This window comes from Sturnira hondurensis, unplaced genomic scaffold (assembly GCF_014824575.4).
Source record: "Sturnira hondurensis isolate 20B ecotype Veracruz unplaced genomic scaffold, ASM1482457v3 Scaffold0006655, whole genome shotgun sequence".
NCBI lineage: Eukaryota > Metazoa > Chordata > Mammalia > Chiroptera > Phyllostomidae > Sturnira > Sturnira hondurensis.
Window position 1 is genome coordinate 747,290 of NW_028079286.1, and position 17,847 is coordinate 765,136.

The 17,847-nt window shown below is 43.6% G+C and overlaps 1 protein-coding gene across 1 annotated transcript in view; it reads right to left on the reverse strand.

Annotated features, from left to right (window-relative positions):
• The window catches only part of NPAS3 (neuronal PAS domain protein 3), an 854,048-nt gene that overhangs the window by 26,705 nt on the left and 809,496 nt on the right, over positions 1-17,847 (reverse strand). Inside the window, exon 8 of the mRNA XM_037050253.1 lies at positions 68-261. Within this exon, the coding sequence (XP_036906148.1) occupies positions 68-261 (194 nt within the window). The remainder of the gene's footprint in view (positions 1-67; positions 262-17,847) is intronic.

Genomic DNA, 17,847 nt, shown 5'->3' on the forward strand with positions numbered 1-17,847 from the left:
GTGGAAAACACCAACCCTCACCAACGTGAGACATACAGCAGGGTGAATGGAAACAAAAACCAAGTACCTATTTTCACAGTAAATGATATTGAGGTCCATATTTACTCGAGTGACGAACATATGGCAGTCGATTCTGACTTCATTGATTGTAGGGGGAGGCAAGGCATGCGCCACAACCACGAGACCCATGATTTGGCTGGGGACGGTCCTCCCATGGGACAGCGACACCCTCAGTCGTAGCCGGCCTGTTATGTGAATCACCTGTAATGGAACAGTAAGTGCAGGACACAGTCACATTTACATCTGGGATGTAGCAGTGTTTCTTTTGAGAAAGGCAAAATTACATCTGGCATAGCCTACATTGGCTTGTATCTTTTGTAATATAATGGCTGGCAAAGTGCCCCCAGTGTCCTCAAGGCCCGCGACAAAAGAGTAATATTATACTCCAAGCATTTCTCAAGGCACCGTTATCATTATGCTGTGCTATTGCTGTTTTTTCAAGAAGTTTTTTTTTGCATTTAGAGGAAGTTCATAACCAGATAAAATGACCACAAAGTTGAGCACTGAGCTATGAAAGGAAACATTTACATTACCAGCCCTTGTTAATGGATGATGTTTGTTTCTCTCCAGATCTTTGCTGAGTGGGATCACATGGCCACCTTCTCTCAGAAGTGTGGCTCAGAGCTTTCCTCCATTTGGGGCTGGTGTTGCAAAGGCCAAAGACTCCACTGAATCAAAGACTCAGTGGCAACGGCACGAACAGGCCGTTTTGAGTATAGATGTTCATAGGCAGCACCGAGTGCCCAGTAATACTGTGATTTCACAGTGCCCATGAGTTTGAAGGTCAGGGGACATGGTCCTTCACTCCTTATTCCTCGACCTCCTCCTGAAGCAGGGTTAGGAAGACTTGCACCATTTGTGGGGCTTGTTTTGGTTACTTGTGCAGAAACAGGAAGGAGAATTTTGGACTCTGATTTTTAGTTTTTAGCTAAAGTATACACTACGTAGTCCAGACCACCCAGAATGAAACAGAAGGCATCCTTTGAAAAAGTTCCTTTGCTTATACTCTGCTGGTAGAAGAAGAGCCACAGTGCTAACTTCATTCCATGTCGTTTTGGGGAAACAGAATCATGAAAGTGTGGAAAGTGGAAAGGATTTGTGTGGCTGTGTTTTGGGATGCTGAAGTTGGGTGTATGGGGGAGGGGTAAAGACAAGTGTGTGTGTGTGTGTGTGTGTGTGTGTGTGTGTGTGTGAGAGAGAGAGAGAGAGAGAGAGAGAGAGCGAGCACTATCTGAGTTCTTAAACAGTGTAAAGGACCCTCTAAAACCAGGTTGTAGAGGTAATCGCCGTGATTCACCGGACCCTGGAGCTCAGTGCAGTAGCTGAGCTTCCACATTGGTTTGCCTTTCCAAATGCGTCCCCGAGCACCAGACCATCTTCTGAGATTTTTCTTGTCTGTCTTTGCCATAGGAACTGAGTGGGAAGCAGGTTTCTGGCCTCCGAGGAGCAGTAAGACCTAGCGTCTGCTTTCCTAGGGGCTTGCCTGGGAATTCCTTTTTCATTTTGTTTTTGTTTCCCTTAAGTTATTCAATTTTCCCAAAGCAAGCNGACAAGTGTGTGTGTGTGTGTGTGTGTGTGAGAGAGAGAGAGAGAGAGAGAGAGCGCGAGCGAGCGCTATCTGAGTTCTTAAACAGTGTAAAGGACCCTCTAAAACCAGGTTGTAGAGGTAATCGCCGTGATTCACCGGACCCTGGAGCTCAGTGCAGTAGCTGAGCTTCCACATTGGTTTGCCTTTCCAAATGCGTCCCCGAGCACCAGACCATCTTCTGAGATTTTTCTTGTCTGTCTTTGCCATAGGAACTGAGTGGGAAGCAGGTTTCTGGCCTCCGAGGAGCAGTAAGACCTAGCGTCTGCTTTCCTAGGGGCTTGCCTGGGAATTCCTTTTTCATTTTGTTTTTGTTTCCCTTAAGTTATTCAATTTTCCCAAAGCAAACCACGCTGCTGTCAGTTGGGGAAGCAGGACCAAAGCCTGAGGGCTGCCCCTCGGAGTCCCGGCTGCTCCGAATCACACCTCTTCCCTGTCCGGCTTCACGTTTGCGCCCAGAGCTGCCCACCTGGCAACGCCAATGAGGAGGCTTACCTAGGTTATTTCAGGAGTAGCTTTTTGGCCACCCGCATTTGAAGTTAACTAAATTCATACTTCATGCACCTTTGCTTTAAGTTTTGGTCAGACAAGCTAGTTTATGAATATTTGAAAATGTTCCTAAAGGCAACGATGCTGAAACACTATCGCAGTCACATTTTTTTTGGAAGGAACTCCTTAACTAATAAAGAAATAGCTAAAAGAAATGAACTTCACAGGAGGGGTGGTAACAGTTCCTGGTCCTCTTCCCAGCTAGACTCACACAGATGCTCACTTATCATTATCTGTCTTATATTATCAGGAACACTCAGCTTCCTGGAAAAACACAGATCTATAAATGCTCAGGAAAATACACACCCAGAAATGATATGCTAAATAAATCCCTGCTTGGTATTCTATTCTGAAGTGATTGATAGGTGTCTGGGCTAGAAAACATCTTGGGGAGGAGGACAGGCTACTGGGCTGAGCCGTCCGCAAGTCAGGTCTGCCGGGCCTCCATCTCCAGCTGTGCCCGTGGACTTGGCTATGGCGGTGTTGCTGGAGGGTCAGAGTTGGGTCCAGTAGGATCTAGATTTGTCAGTTTCTGATTTTGTTACCTTGGGCAAGTCATTTAACTTCTCTGCTTCTCAGTTCAGTTTTCTGTGAAATGGGGGTAATAACTATTCTGCAATTCTGTTATAAAAACCAAAGGAGATAATGGAGGTGAACACTTTCTAAATTATAAGGAAGTCTGCAAATTTCACTATGAATCTATTCACCTTTAAAAATATCAACAGGATAATAAGGATAAGTAGTAATTATTAATTTAATCTTGACCAAAATCTTGGTAATGAATTATGAAATTCTATAATCCTTTAAAATAATAACATTTGAAAGAAAATTTGGGGGGGTCTAGTTTCAGTCCTTCTCCCTTTCATTTTTCAGGTGAGGAAAGGGGTTCTGGAAAGTTCGCTCCCTGTGTAGAGTCATCTATCTTGGAAATGGCAAGAAAAAAAAAAAGGCCCCAAATCCAGGTTTCTAGGCTTTGTTTGTCGTTTCCACTTTCGCCCTGTGCACATTTTGTGTGCATATTCATGAAATGAATTCACGAACTGAATAAAATATTAGGCCAATTTACTATCTTCAGTATCTGTATATAAACCTTTAGATAAAGTTCCCTTACAATCAGAATCTCAGGTTGTTTGAAAAGTCTGAGACATAGCACAAACCAAGGAAAGGAAAACTAAGAAAATTACCAATATAGTTATTAAATACTTGTCAAGAAATGTCAAGGAACAATAGAAGGGTATGTTTGTTCACATGTACCTCCGCAGGTAGGGAGGGTCACACTGATGAGAAGGGGATATCTCTTGGGTCACATAATTCATTTTTGGTTTGAAACTGACATGTGTCTCCAAATCCATTTCATAATGCCAAAAGTTTTATTCCCCCCATGTGACAGGTTATGTTCAGATGATAGAAACAAGTCTGACAGCATCTATCAAAACACATAGATAGTTATTTCACTTTGTAGCTGCTTTTCAGGCCAGAGATACAAGGAAAGAGAGTAGTCGGAGGAGCTGGGTTCGAATCCTGACTCTGACACTGCACAGCCATGCATGCTACTGTGATGCTCAAAGGACTGGAATGACTTGCTTAGTTCTAGGTCAGTATGTTAGAGATTAAAAACCTAGTACACAGAGAATAATTATTGTGTAAAGGCGTTCCTTATTTTTTTAATAAGGTCATCAAAGGGCATTATATTTTATTTGTAAAATTTTTTTTTTAGTTTTTAGACTCACTAAAACATATTATATACAAGGGATCTTGCTAGGTGCCAGGGAACAGATCAAGGTGAATAGAACGCAAACTTGTTCTTAAAGAGTGTATGGACTACAGAGTAGAGTGGACATACATAATCACCTGCAGTACAGTAATATGGGGAGATGGTACAGCGTCTGATTGAGAGAGTGGTTCTCCATCCTGGTCACGTGAAGAATCGCCTGTGAAGCTTTGTGACCACATGGATTCCCAGGCTCTATGCCCTAGAGATTACTACTTGGTAGGGCTGGGCTGCAGTGGAGCATTTGATTATTTTCCAAAGCTCCAAATGTGGCACCTACTACTGGAGAATAGCTGGCTACTGGTTCTGGAGTTACACCAGTGGTTCCCACACAGTGGAGTCACCCAAGGAGTCGATAAAGGTCCCCAGGCTGTACCCCAAACCAATTAAGTTGGGATGTCGGGGGTAGAGGCCCTTCTAGGTCTTGCTGAGGAGATTTAATGAAAATGTACAGAAAGGGCCTACGTGTGTGCCTGATACACAGTATATGCCCGATGAGTATTTCTATTAAGTAACAAGTATGTGCTATGAGAAAGGTAGAGAATAAGATCTTTGGGAGTCCAGGTAGGTGGAAGTACTTTTGACGGGATGGATCAGGAAGAATATGTGAAGCTGGCGTTTGAGTACATTGTTGATATAAGACAAGGTCATAGGATGGTGACAGGAGTTTTCACAAGAACAAGGGACCATGAAAGGGAACCTATTGGCAACGGGATCCGGAAGCATGGTTGGTGTCAACAGGAGAAGAGACAGGGAGGGGCCAAAATGGCAGGTACAAGCAAAGCAGTAGAGATTGGCAATGGGAACTGGTGAGAAGAGAGAATATCACGATTCTGGGCCTGCCTCATAGGAGAAGTAGGAGGAGGAGCGGGCAGACTGAATGAAACCGGTAACACAGGTGCTGCCAGGGTGTGGGCACAAGCAGGGTGAGACAAAGGTTTCCCCGTGCGCATTTCGTACTTGGGCAGCCTGGGGAGGTCCTGGACCACATGCCCAGGACATAGTAGGGAAAAGGGGCTGGGTACTTAAGAGATGACAGCTGAAGGAATACTTTTGAATTCTTTTTCTATAAGTGATAGTTAGAACCTGGAAATTCAATGGAATTACCAATGGAGAAAACAGAGAGAGCTGAGAAAAGAATACCAAAGGCATTTTCCCCCTGAAAGGGGGAAATTTTAGGTACTTAAAGGTACCGGAAGCCTAAGGCAACTTATGTTTCTCCTTAAATGGGGGTTCTCTTGCTTTATGATAATTACTTTTGTTAAAAAAATGAAAATTTCTCAAAGCTCCCAGGCCCCTTTTTCTCTGTCCACAATTCCATTCCAATGTCAATGCCAAGCTTCCCATATTGCCACCAGTCCTGATGGTAACATCCCAAAGAATGGAATGGCTTCCTCATAAAGTTAAGTAGGCGAATGGAAAGCAATTTTGAATACAAACATATAAGTCCAAATACTAATATTATGTCAAGAACCATTAAAACTATAAAAATAACCCAATAGCCTTAAGGTGAAAGGAATACTGCGGAGCAGAAACGACACTGAAAAGGGACACAGAACAGCTTACTTTAGTCCTGCTCTTGGCAGCTTCGGCAAGTCCTCCGGCTACAGCAGCATTTCCTTGGACATAAAATGGGGGCTAAGAAGCAGGTAATGACACTTAGGGTCTTACTAAGTTCTAGAGAATTCTGCCAACTAATGCTCAATAGCCCTTACCAGGCCGCAGCATTGCCCTACCCCTCCTCTCCACGCGGGGTGGGCATTTGAGCACCGCTGCAGGTTAAGAAATCCAAAGCAGACTTCAAGAACTAGTCAGCAGGGTTTTTATGGGTCATGGCTGAGCTGGAACAATGCTTTGGTTTGGGCCAATACCAGGTGAAAACTGTCTCTGTGTTCTAAAGGTTCATCTTAGTCTGGTCTTAACCCAATCTACGCACACTCCAAAAGCGATTTCTGAATGAAGAGCTTCTTTGTCCCTGAGCTCAATTTTGTGTAAGAGCTCAGTCCTCACTGACTTCCCTTTCACTGCTCTTGTTTTTACCATAAAGAGTTGCACAAAAATGCTAAAGTCCATATTCTTCTAATCCCCCTCACACAGACGGCCCAGATGCCAGGTGCCAGCCCCAGTGATGCAGAACACACAGGACTTTTGAGTTGAAATACCACCATCTTTGATACGAACGTCCAAATTAGCGCTACTCATCAGCCCCATATTGAAGAAATCATTGTTTGACTTCCGTTTTTCTCCTCCGATACCAGTAGATGTGCACGATGCTCTAAGTCTATGTCTGCAGTTTAGGATGAGTGTGGGAGTGTGAACAAGCTCCGTCTCCCGGGCAAACGTCTATTTCTCTTCCTGCCATATGCTTCTTTCAGTCGCCTGTTGGTGATAAACCCTTAGATGTGCTCCACTGGTATCTTCCCATAAACAAGCCCAACACAAAGACCTAGATAAAACCTCCCCTCTGTCGATACTCAAAGAAGGAAAGTCCATGACGGAAACATACATCTGGAAGCTATTCTCCATCTTTCAGAAATAACTCTCAGGATGAGTAATATGAAGCATTTTCTTTATCAAAAGGAAGTGCTAAGTATCATGTTCATTATTTTCCACACAGAATGTAAAGTAGGGAATAGGGCTCAGCAAATTGGGGAACAAGTATGCGGCGGGCATGGAAAAACTGTATCTTCCCTAGGTTTAGGGTATCTTCGGAGATTTTTCACTTGTCCTGTAAGGGAACCTAAATTTACCTTAACAACTAAGCTTCCTTCTGGCACTCTGGTCTTTTTCTCTTTTATTCTCCTGTAGAAGTCTGGTTTAGCCCATGGATTCTCAAATCACTAGCTTAGGTAGGAGAATCAGCTAATTATTTTTAAGTGATGTGGGCTTTGAGGTGGCCCACAGCCTGCTGAAAGATAAGAGCTTCTTGGGGTCTTCTGAACTTAAACATCCAGCCTATAGGAAAACAAGTTAACCTAAACTAGCCTGAGAACGTCAACCTCACGTAAATTATTTCATGCAGATTTTTAGGGAGTGGGTTTTCTCAGATTTAGGCCATATTGACTCATAGGTTGAAGAATCTGCTGTCTGTCTGACTCCTGCTGCCTAGGTTTTTGCACAAGGCCCAAGGTGGGGGTGGGGTGGGGGTGGGGAGGAGCTGAGACCAGGTACTTGGCCATAGAGGCAAACACTATGGAGAGGAAGGCTCATAACTGCAGCGCCGCCTGACAGACTAGAGGATGGTAGGAGGCTGTTTCTCTTTCCTTCTCAGAATCTGGGATTTTATTTCTAGAAACTGACTACTGTAGTAGACTTTGTCATAATTCACATTGGGACTTTAGCTACAGGGGGTAAAAAAGTGACAGCAGAGGGATGTTGACTTCTCAAAGCAGAGGTGAGACCCGGGGAGGTGAGACCCGGGGAGGCGAGAGTCAGGAGGAAATGTGGTTTGGCCGGGAGTGGGTGGCAGTGGGTGGCATCTCTTCCAGGGTGTGGAGGTGGCCTTTTCTAGGAGTTTGTCCCTACGGGATCTTCAATACTGGGCTGGGTTGATGGGGGCAGGATTCAGCACTTACAGATGGAAGACCGGCAGGAGGAAGGAAGGAAAAGGTTTCAGAGTCTCAGCAAGGCTCAGTGTAAAGCCAGCCCAGGGGGAGGAGACTGGGTACTGGGGAAGTGTCCTGGCCAAATTAAAAAAGAGGAACCCTGGCAAGTCCGTTTGGACAGAAAGACTACAATTAGACAGAAAGTGTTAATTCCCAGGGACCTGTGGTCTTCCATTTGATTTGGATGCTTGTTCTGACACCTGAAAGGCTCAGCAAACCATTCTGGAAGTGGACAGACAGGCAGGCAGCTGTGGGTAAGGTCATTCCACGGAAGGCAGAGGAAGGAAGGAAGCCAGGGGCTAATTTCTGCACTGAGACACCAAAGTCCTGCAAGAAAACAGACTCCCACACAAGCATGAGTGTGGGCATTCCCGCTCCTGCAGATGAAGTCCACTTGCTGTGTCCAGTACGCAAACAACTGAAACAACTAAATGGACTGGTACTTGAGAGAAAACATACTTTGTTCTTTAATAGGAAAGCTTAAAACACTTGAGGCAAATAGGGATTTATTTGAAATAAAAACCATCCTAGGATTAGTGGTTCTTAGATTTGAACGTGTACAAGAATCACCTGGTGACCCTGTTGATAATGTGGATCCCCACATCCCACCCCCAAAATTTCAGATTCTTTAAATTGAGGGAGAGACCTGGGAATCTTCATTTCACCGAGTGCTGCAAGTGCTTTGGAGGCCAATACAGGGCCACCCTTAAATTCTGCCTTTGTGGGCAGGTCCTACAGCTTCCTCTTTATCTAGAGAGCTGAATGATTGAACAAAGATGACCTAGGAATTCATCCCAGATCACTGCTTAAATGAGCAAAGAAAGATGAGTATACATTTACATTTCATTCTGGACCAAAAAAAAAAAATCCCTACTATAAAGTAGAACACAACCCATTGTGTCCATTCTTTGGAAATGGAAGATTGGGCACAATAAGCAGGAACCCTGGGCTGATGTGGGTACAGGGCTGTGCTTTCTGGGCCTGGGGGAGCAGCCGGGAGGGCCCTGTTAACTTATGTAACAGCCTGCTTTCTCTCAGTGGGCGCGCCCCAGCGGGCTGCACTGCGACACTGCAGGCCTCTTGGGGGAGGTGGAGCTCTGCCAATGCCCTCCCCCTGCCCAGTCAGCCCCTGGCTTGGCTTCTGATTAATTCAGGGGCATCCTGGGAGATTAACCCTTGATTCGATGGCTCCAGTGGGGAGCTGAGAAATTGCTGGTAATTCATCACTCTGTTTTTTTTTTAAATACAGAAACATTTTCTAAGGCAATAAATAAAATATTATTCTTAAAACCTGCATTTAAAATACATTGACTACAGTATTCTATTCTTACATGACTGTATCCCCCAAAACATAACAATTACTTCTCATCCATCTCTGCTAACAAACTTCAAATACATAACATAAAAAATATAATTACAATTATAGCCTTAGCTTCTCAAAGTGTGTCTGGACTCCATGTTTCTTTCCTGTTCCCTTTGGAGAAAATAGTATTTCTTCTACCAAAGGTAAGATTAAAAACAAAATTGGGATAGTTTAACCAAGCTGGAGAAATTTCCTTAATGAGATTATGTAAATGTATGCCAAAGATATAAACCACTTTTTCTCAGAGAGTGGAACACTTCAAATATCATTTAATTAAACGGGACCATGGGTAGAAACCCCTCAATAAATTGTTAAGGGGCAAAGCAGGAAGGTTGAACTAGACACATCTGATCAAATTTCTTTTGATTCAGTTACTTTATTAAAGTCTCCTAGAGAAGGACAGAGGACCATTGTACCTCTGTGGAGGGCAACTTTTTATTCATCTGTCACTCAATGTGGAGGAGGGGGTATCACCCTCATGGTCCTCAGAGGCCCTGTGGCTTAGGGCCACTGTCTTAAGGGACAGAGGCAGCTCTTACTCATATAATAGATTGCAACTGTATTTCCCCAAAACGTTGAAAAAATCCAGAACTGGTCCTGTACAAGGTAAGGAAGAGAAAATGGCTTCCTACTCCCATCCCACTTTCCAGAAATACTACACCATATTATATATTTTCTTCAGAACCCACAAGCTCTTACTAGGAGAGATATAACAGAATTCAATGTTTTCTATTCCTTATCCTTGCTTCACACAGTTGTTGAATGTGTGGTTTACTTAAGTTTCTTTAGCTTAACGACCAGTCTCACTAGTCTGCTGCACCTTTGTTTCTTGAGTTTGCGAGAAAAATTATACAAAGACTCTGAATGGCGACACATGTCCAAACTCAGCCGCATGGAGACAGCCGTTCCAGGAGCTCTCTGCTGTCCCCAGACAGTGGGAAGGCAGCCCTCCCTTGTCCCCTCCACCCAACCTGAAGGTCTGCGGGAAAATAAATGATTGCATGCCAGTAACAAAGCAGGTTTGCTACCCGTGACCTTTAGAGCATGGGTAGCAAACACAGGGCCTGGCCCTCCACCTTGTTTTATCCGGTGGAAGCACCTAGCTTGTTGCCCCTAGTTAAGGAGTAGTTACATTGATACAGTCCTAAAATTACATGTGTCCCTTTGAAGGCAACCACAAGGCTGATGTGGCCCCCGGTGAAAATGAATTTGACACCCCTGCCTCAGAGTACTGTCTCAGGTGTGGGAGCCAGCTACCCCTCTCTTCCTTAGTTGCGGAGCATGCATTAAAGATAACTGTCCGGGTTGATGGGAAACCCTGGCCCGTGTGGAAGGGCAACTCTGCTGTCTCAAGGTTTGCCATCCTTTTCAAAGCAGCCATCCCCTTAAAAGGGAAACACACAAATATTAACAATCATATTTCTGAGAAACACTTTTAGCAAGCAGATGGGTCATAAATATTCTGAAAAAATTCATGCCCCATTGCTCTCCCTACTGAGACACAAAACTCCTTTATAGATCAAATAAAAAAAAAAGATCACTTCCCAGGGGGCTACACCATGTACCTGGGCCTCTTGAAGGAAGGCCCAGAGAGAGAGTTGTCTGAAGCCAGGCCGTTTCGACCAAAACTTGTGCATGAAGCAAAGAACACAGGCTAGAGCCCAGATTCCTCAGTTTTCCTGGCACACCTGGGCACGGTGTATTTCTGTGTTGCAGTTCAAGGCCCTTCTTCCTCTGCATTGATTTCCTCATTGGAAAAGTGAGTGGGCCTGACTATGTGGCCTTCGAGACCTTTCCTTAGCTTAGTGTCTATGAAATCCGATATCTGAACATGAAGCCTTGACCTGTCTGTCATCAAAGCCCTAAGCCTCTGTAGCCTTCCATCTCTGTTATCTTGGTTTCCATCCGTTGCAAAGCCCAGGTGTTATGTGTTTAGCATTGATTAGCACAGGACGTCTTTCTCAAATGTGTTTTAACCTGTCCTCCCAAATCTGTGGCTAGTATTTTATAGGGCTGCCCAATTCGACCCTAAATTGTATCCTTAATGAGAGTTAATTTCTAGTAATGCCATGTCTCTCAAAATGCCTCATGTTTTATGGGGTGAATGAATCCATGCCTGTGCCAAGACCTCTTCGTGTTCAGCATCCTAGAAAGACTGCATGCGGAGCTGGTGGGGCCTTGCAGACTACGTCTCGCAGCCCTCCCGTTACAGAGGTGGAGAGGGAGGCCTGGTGCCTGCAGACATGGGCAGAAAAGCGAGGTCTCCTGATCTCTCGCCCCGTCCCTTTGCTGCTATCCGTGCATGGCAGAGGACATACTCCCTTGCACTTTCCTCTTTTGTTTTCCCAAACGTGTTTATATCTACATGTATAAATGACTCAATCACACTTAAGATTTTAACCTTCAAAAGACCCCATGGCACTGACATTCGTTATTATCCATTCAGCATATGCAATTCAAAACACTCATATGACTTTTGTGCGTGTCGCCAGCTCATTTGCTGCATTTGGTTTATTCAGCCATGATTAGAGAGAGTCATTTACAGTCACACATTTGGAAACTCTTTAACAAGCTTCTAACAGTTTCCTTTCCGAAGCTGTTTGAGTAGATGAGGGTGTGGTGTTAGCAGTGACAGCAGTTTCCTCCATACCGATTCTCCCTGCTCCTTGTATGTCTTTATCAGGACTTCCATTTTGAGAAAAGAAAAGAAAAAAAAAACCCACCAAAGATGCACAATCCGAAGCCTCTAAGTCATCATTTCAGAAACATTGACTAAAAAATTAAAATGGAAGCCACCACACTGTAACCTGAAAGTTCCCTAACACCCCCCCCCGCAAAAAAAAAACCTCCCCCTTTTTCTTTTAAAGAATACGTTTTGAAGTAATTGGCACAAAGACTGTTCTGGTGCAGATTGCTGCAAGTGNTAACACCCCCCCCCCAAAAAAAAACCCTCCCCCTTTTTCTTTTAAAGAATACGTTTTGAAGTAATTGGCACAAAGACTGTTCTGGTGCAGATTGCTGCAAGTGTGCTCTTGGCAAGAACATCATAAGCACTAGAAAAACTTTAATATGCTCAAGAAGCCAAATACAAACTGACACCAGGAACTCAAGTGTGGGAACAAACAGGGAAAAAAGAGAGAGCATCTCAATTTCATATAAACCTACATACAAAGGGACCGATTTCTCCAATTCATGGTTTAGCATACAATGCAGCTATCCTCTGAGTGAATATAGAATAGTTATACATAGGAAATTAGAATGATCAATTCGAGGGAATTTCTCAAGAGCCCTTTTGATATGTAATACTGCAACCATAATGCTTAAGAAACCAGACATCAATGCATTAAGTGAGATTGGGCTGCAATCTGTTTAGAAAGGGGGGTTTGAACTTGAAGCAGTATCTCTTTGACTTGACCTCTGCAGCAGACCCTCTGCAGGGAAACTCAAAATAAATAGCTTCACCCCTACCTGCCGCCTTGCTCCCCAGGTCTGTAAAATATAAGTTTGAATCCATGTAACACAAGGAGGGAACTCATTTTAGAAGTGTCTCCTGCGTGGCAGGAAATGGGAAAGACTTGTGGACGTTTGCACTCTGCAAGATATGGGGAGAATGCTCAAGTCTCTTTACTCCAGTGTATACAAGAATGAAAAACGTATTCACAGAATATTTCCTTCCTCAAGTCATCGTGGTTTTTTTTTTTTTTTGCTATTTTATAGTAAGCATTCAAAGATTTGTAGATTTCCTGCATCTTTCTCCATCCACGTTTCCAATTTATCCCTGATTGTGACCAACACTTACTTTACCCTGAAACTGAAAAGATTGCTCCTTTTCACAATCTTATTAAGTAAGATTTCTCCTGCAATCCCCTGGAGTTCAAATGTGCTATACTTTTTTTTCTTGGGGAACGTTTGAAGTCCCCTTTAAAAATAACGCCTCAGGATATTTTTTCCCTAATACCATTTAAAGAAACTTGAAAGCATATGGCTCTTGAAGTGCACAGGGTTCTAATGAAGTAATCAGCAACAGTGCTCATATGCAGATTTCCACCAGGAGCTTTCACACTCAACCCAGGTCGGCCTTTAGAATGAAACAAGATTCTGCAGACACTCCTTTCCTCCACCTGCCAGTGCAGAGGCTTCTCGAGACAGTGCACTGAAGGAGTGACTTGCCACCTTTGCAGGATGGGAGGTGGTGGAAAGGTTGTGTCAGAACCAGAGCTGTCAGTGGCAAAGCAAACCAATTCAGGAGCTGGTAAGGCCACTCAAGACAAATATTCCTCTGTTGTTCAGTCTCAAGTCAAAATGCAGGAGGAGGAAATAAAGTTTCTTTATAGAGTTCTATTTGATGTCATCCCTACTAGCTCTTTCATTACCTTAGGTGATTCTCCACACAGCCAGCACAGACTAAATAAAACAAAAACATGGGATATTAATGCACTTTCCCCAGAACTGGGAAGAGCATGCTGTTCTCCTGCAGTTTTGCAATGGATTCTCTAAATCTATCACAATTAAAATCACACTTCTTCAGGCACAACCTCATTAGCGCTGAAATATCACGTCTTGTGCTATTTTAGGGGGAATTTTTAGAAAAACAAGTAATGATTCTTTCAGTTATTGGAGTGGCTTGTGCTATAGTGACTGCCAAGGAAGAGCACAACTGTTTAAATGAACTGACATCAGCACTTGGCTTTTTTATTCCTACTTTGATTTGGGCAGACATAACCCCTGAACAAATGAGAAGGCTTAGGTGGTCTGGACAGACTCCTCCCAGTCCCCTACAATACCTCCTCTTTCGTCACGCTTTTGAAGGGAGAAATGAGGTGAGTGGTAGACTGGCAGATGTGTGAATTGCTCAGATCCAGAAGCAGGTGTCTTACTCTTTCCTCGCTTCTACGTGGTCAGATAATGCTTCTCCAATGTTCGCATGTTCAAATGCAGCATTTTGTGTACTTCTGTTGTCGAAACTACATGATTTCATTCATTCACCAAGTATCTCAGAGATCAATACGTTGCCAGCACTGGTCTAGGCTCTGGGGATACAGTGATGAAAAGGATGGTGGAAGGCGGGGGGAGATGAGACCTGACAAATGCTTCTCCCTGTCTGTCCTAAAGGGCTGCTCTGGGGGCCTGAGTGGAAGTAGGAAGGTTGAGTAGGAGGCTCCTGCAGAGGTCAAGGTCAGGGAGACAGAGGTAGTCCAGGGGGCAATGGGGGCAAGCAGCCGAGTGTGGGGACACTCTGAGGTAGAGTTGATAGTATTTGCTGATGGGGGTCTGAGGTACAAAGTGGTCTCGAAGGACACTCCCAAGCTTTTGGCTAGAGCCCCAGGGTAGAAGATGGTGACACTTACTGAGATGGTAGGACCGGTGGGTGGCAAAATGTTTTGAGAGATGGGTTTTGTTTCAGTTATGTCAAGGCTGAAAAATTGTGAATATTGAAGTGAAGATTCAGTAGATGACGTTTAAATGTACTTCTTTAGTATCATTTTTAATACTTTATTTAGAGATCTCCCATGTTCTAAATACAGCTTCAATAATTTTATATATATATATATATGTTATGATATATGCCCTTGGCTAAATGGGGGAAATTAATGATGTGCATGTTCTAATCCCTGTTTTTTTTTTGTCCATGTCTGAGATGACCATGGGGTATTTTCTGAGAAAGCACAGTATTATTGAGTTAGGTAGGACTAATGACAAGTGTAGCGGACCAGATAAACAACAGTAATAATGATCCACACTTGTAAAGCCTAGGCATTCCTCAGAGACTTTCACAAGATAAATTCTATTCTTCATAGACTTCCACTAGACATCATTTCCAAAGCATCTATCTTTTCAAAATCTAAGCCCAGAGGTTAAATCCATGTATCCCAGGCCACATTTTGCCCCAGATAGTATGAACAGCACTGTGTTTAAGGGGGTTTAGTCTGCATGTTCTAAGAAAGTGAGGTGCTGTCCCTGACCTCTGCCACTCCCCAGTTCACCCGGTCTTTGGAAGATGTGTGCGTTTATGATCAAGAGAAAGGAAAGTAACATATAGCAGTTCTCCCTGGCAGAGTACTGGCAAATATTTATAGAACGTTGGTCTACTTTGCAAAGGCTTCCCTTTCAAAAACACTTCTGCATACTTTCCCAAAGCACTGACCTTCTCCTACCAGCTACGGGAAGACTGCTGTTTATGTTTGATTTCCTTAATCCTGCTAAAGCAGCGAAGAGGGCTTAGGTTGTAATTTATTTATAAGAAATTATAATACAGCTTCAGCAATTTGAGTGCCGTGTGAAAAGTGGGAGCTAGATTGTAGAGAGGCAGGGCGTCCAAACTTAGACGTGAGCATTATGACAATCTTTAGGTTTATGTACCCTTAGAATCAATTTTGTCATTTTTAATTGACCGATTTTCCCTTGTTTGCTTAACATTTATTAATTGATTGTTATGCTCATGCAATTAATTCAAAAGCTGGCAAGTTTAATGCAGAGAAGTTAATTTTCTTTTACCGACATGCCACTTAAAATGCATTTTTGGGAGCCTGGGTTACCAGGAAATTACCTTCCAATTAATCAACAAGGAAATTAGATGGTAGTGTCCCCTGACATCTGTCAATCCAAAAGATGTCACTTTCTTCCTTTTGTTTTAGTGGGTTCTTTCCACTGAATAAGAAATAAAAAAAGAAAACTAGATATTAAGTAACACTATCCTACATCTTAGCAGGTGGAGAAAGGGAAGCAGTTTCTTTGTATAAATATGCAATGTTTAAATGAATTTTGCTTTTCATTGAGAGAAGTTGGCAGAAAAGAGGTAAATTTTATAAGAGAACATGAAAATGAAGTCCATCACCTCTTTCCTAGGCAGCTTTTTTGCCATCTTTCCTTATTTTCCCTTAAACAAAACCTTGCCGGGTGCCAACACTCTTGCAGGCCCTGTGGAGGCCGACTTGTCGTGGAGATGGGGATGTGAGCCAGCCCTGCCTGCGTGAGACCCGGGGATGCACAGAGCAGGGAACCGTGGGGAGAACTGTCCTGATGAAGCACAGCAGAGAAGTGCTCACGGAGGGAGCAGCATTCAAGCTGAATTTTTATGGACGAGTAGAATTCGACTGGCAGTCTGTTCGGAGAACTATTATAAGAGCACAGAGACGCAAAACTGCTTCTTGTGTTTAGGACTCGAGAGGAGGTCAGTGAGGAGAATAGGGAGGGCGGGCACATGCTGGGACAGGTAGAGCTGGCTAGGTGGTGGAATGCTATGATGCCCTATGGAGGAATTAGGACTTTATTTTATAGACAAAGAGGAGGCCACTGAAGACTTTTCAAGAAAATATTAGATGATTAGACGTGGATTTTAGGGAGAAAATTCTGAGGGCATTCATTCACTCTCTCTTTCATTCATTTGATCCATGCTGGATTACTGTCATAGGCACTGCTGTGTGCCATCACCGGAACTGTCATAATCACTAAGGAGCACAGAGCCCACCTCTCTCTGTCTAATTCAGGTGTGCTCGGGGCAATAATGAGAAGGTGGATACAAGGAACAGCCAGCAGCCTGTCCGGAGGTGGGTGAAGACTGAATGTTGGTAAGGCTAGTGCTCAGCTAGTCGGTCACTCTTGAGTCTTGGACCTCTCTGTATTTTCAATAACCCTTCCATCAGCTTCATCAGAGGAAGAAGGTAGAACTATTGAGTGCATCACTTCTCTTGCACTCCTCCTCGATCCCCTGCCTCTCACTTCGTGGATCCAGTCAATCATCCAGGCTTATGAATTCTTCCTTGAGCACGCATCTTACTACTGGTGTCAGAGCCATTCCGAGTGCCAGACACTGATGCAGACTATTGAAATCTTACATCCAGACAACATGGGGGGCAGCTTCCTAACTGGTCACTCTTATTTTTCCCTCTCTGGTTCATCCTGCATTCTGTTGCCAGATTCATCTTTCTAAAGTGTCTTTAATTTAGGAAAACAGCCCAGTAGTGGTATGATCCCTCTCATCTGCTTATGTAACCTTGGAGCAAACACGTGACCTCTCGTAGCCTCCATTCCCCATGTGTGAAGTGTGCACAATTGTCCTTGCCATCTCTATCTTACGGGATTGCTGAAAGAACCAAACAAAGCAGTGCATTTCAAAATACCTCGAAAATGTGGAGCACCATGTTGACCTATGAAATATGATTGTTGTTACTCTTACTAGTCAACTAACCTTGATTGATCCCGGAATAAAACTCAGACCAACTAGACCACTTAGCTTTCACGAAAGTCTTGTGACAAGTTAGTCCCAACCTTCATGACCTTGTCTTGTAAAGCTTCCCCCCCCATACTCCCGAAACTTTGCATACTGTGTTCTGCACCTGCCTTGTGTTTGTCTTCTCCACACCTTGGTTCACACCACCTCTCAGGCCAGAAATTCCTTCCCTGTCCTGCTTTATCAGTGAAAGTAATGTCCATTTTTTCAAGATCTTTGTCAAATCCTTTTTTGCTCTTCTCTAGCCACTCTAGCCCAAAGCTGTTCTCACCCCATTTTGAATTCTTACTATGGTCTCTGCCTTCCAATCAGCACTAGTATGTCCTGTCAGAGGCTGGTCTCTCCTTGTCTCTGTCTCCTCCTCCTCAGAGGCACAGAATGTGTCTATTATTTCTCTGTAATGAAATGAAAGGGAGAGATAGACCATGGGAGGCGCTCAACTGGTGACCAACTGACTGGATACTCTCCACCTGTCTATGGCATGAGAGCTCACAGAGTCCTTAACTTTGTTTTACTTTTATATTACTTCTACGTTGCTAACTACTGACTCTGGTAACTGATAATTTCAATGCATAGAGGGTTATATAAATTTTTTCACTCAAAAACAGTGCATTACCGACCTCACAGCAAACAATACAATACCAACATTACCGTAGGCTAATATAAATACTAGAAAACTGATCT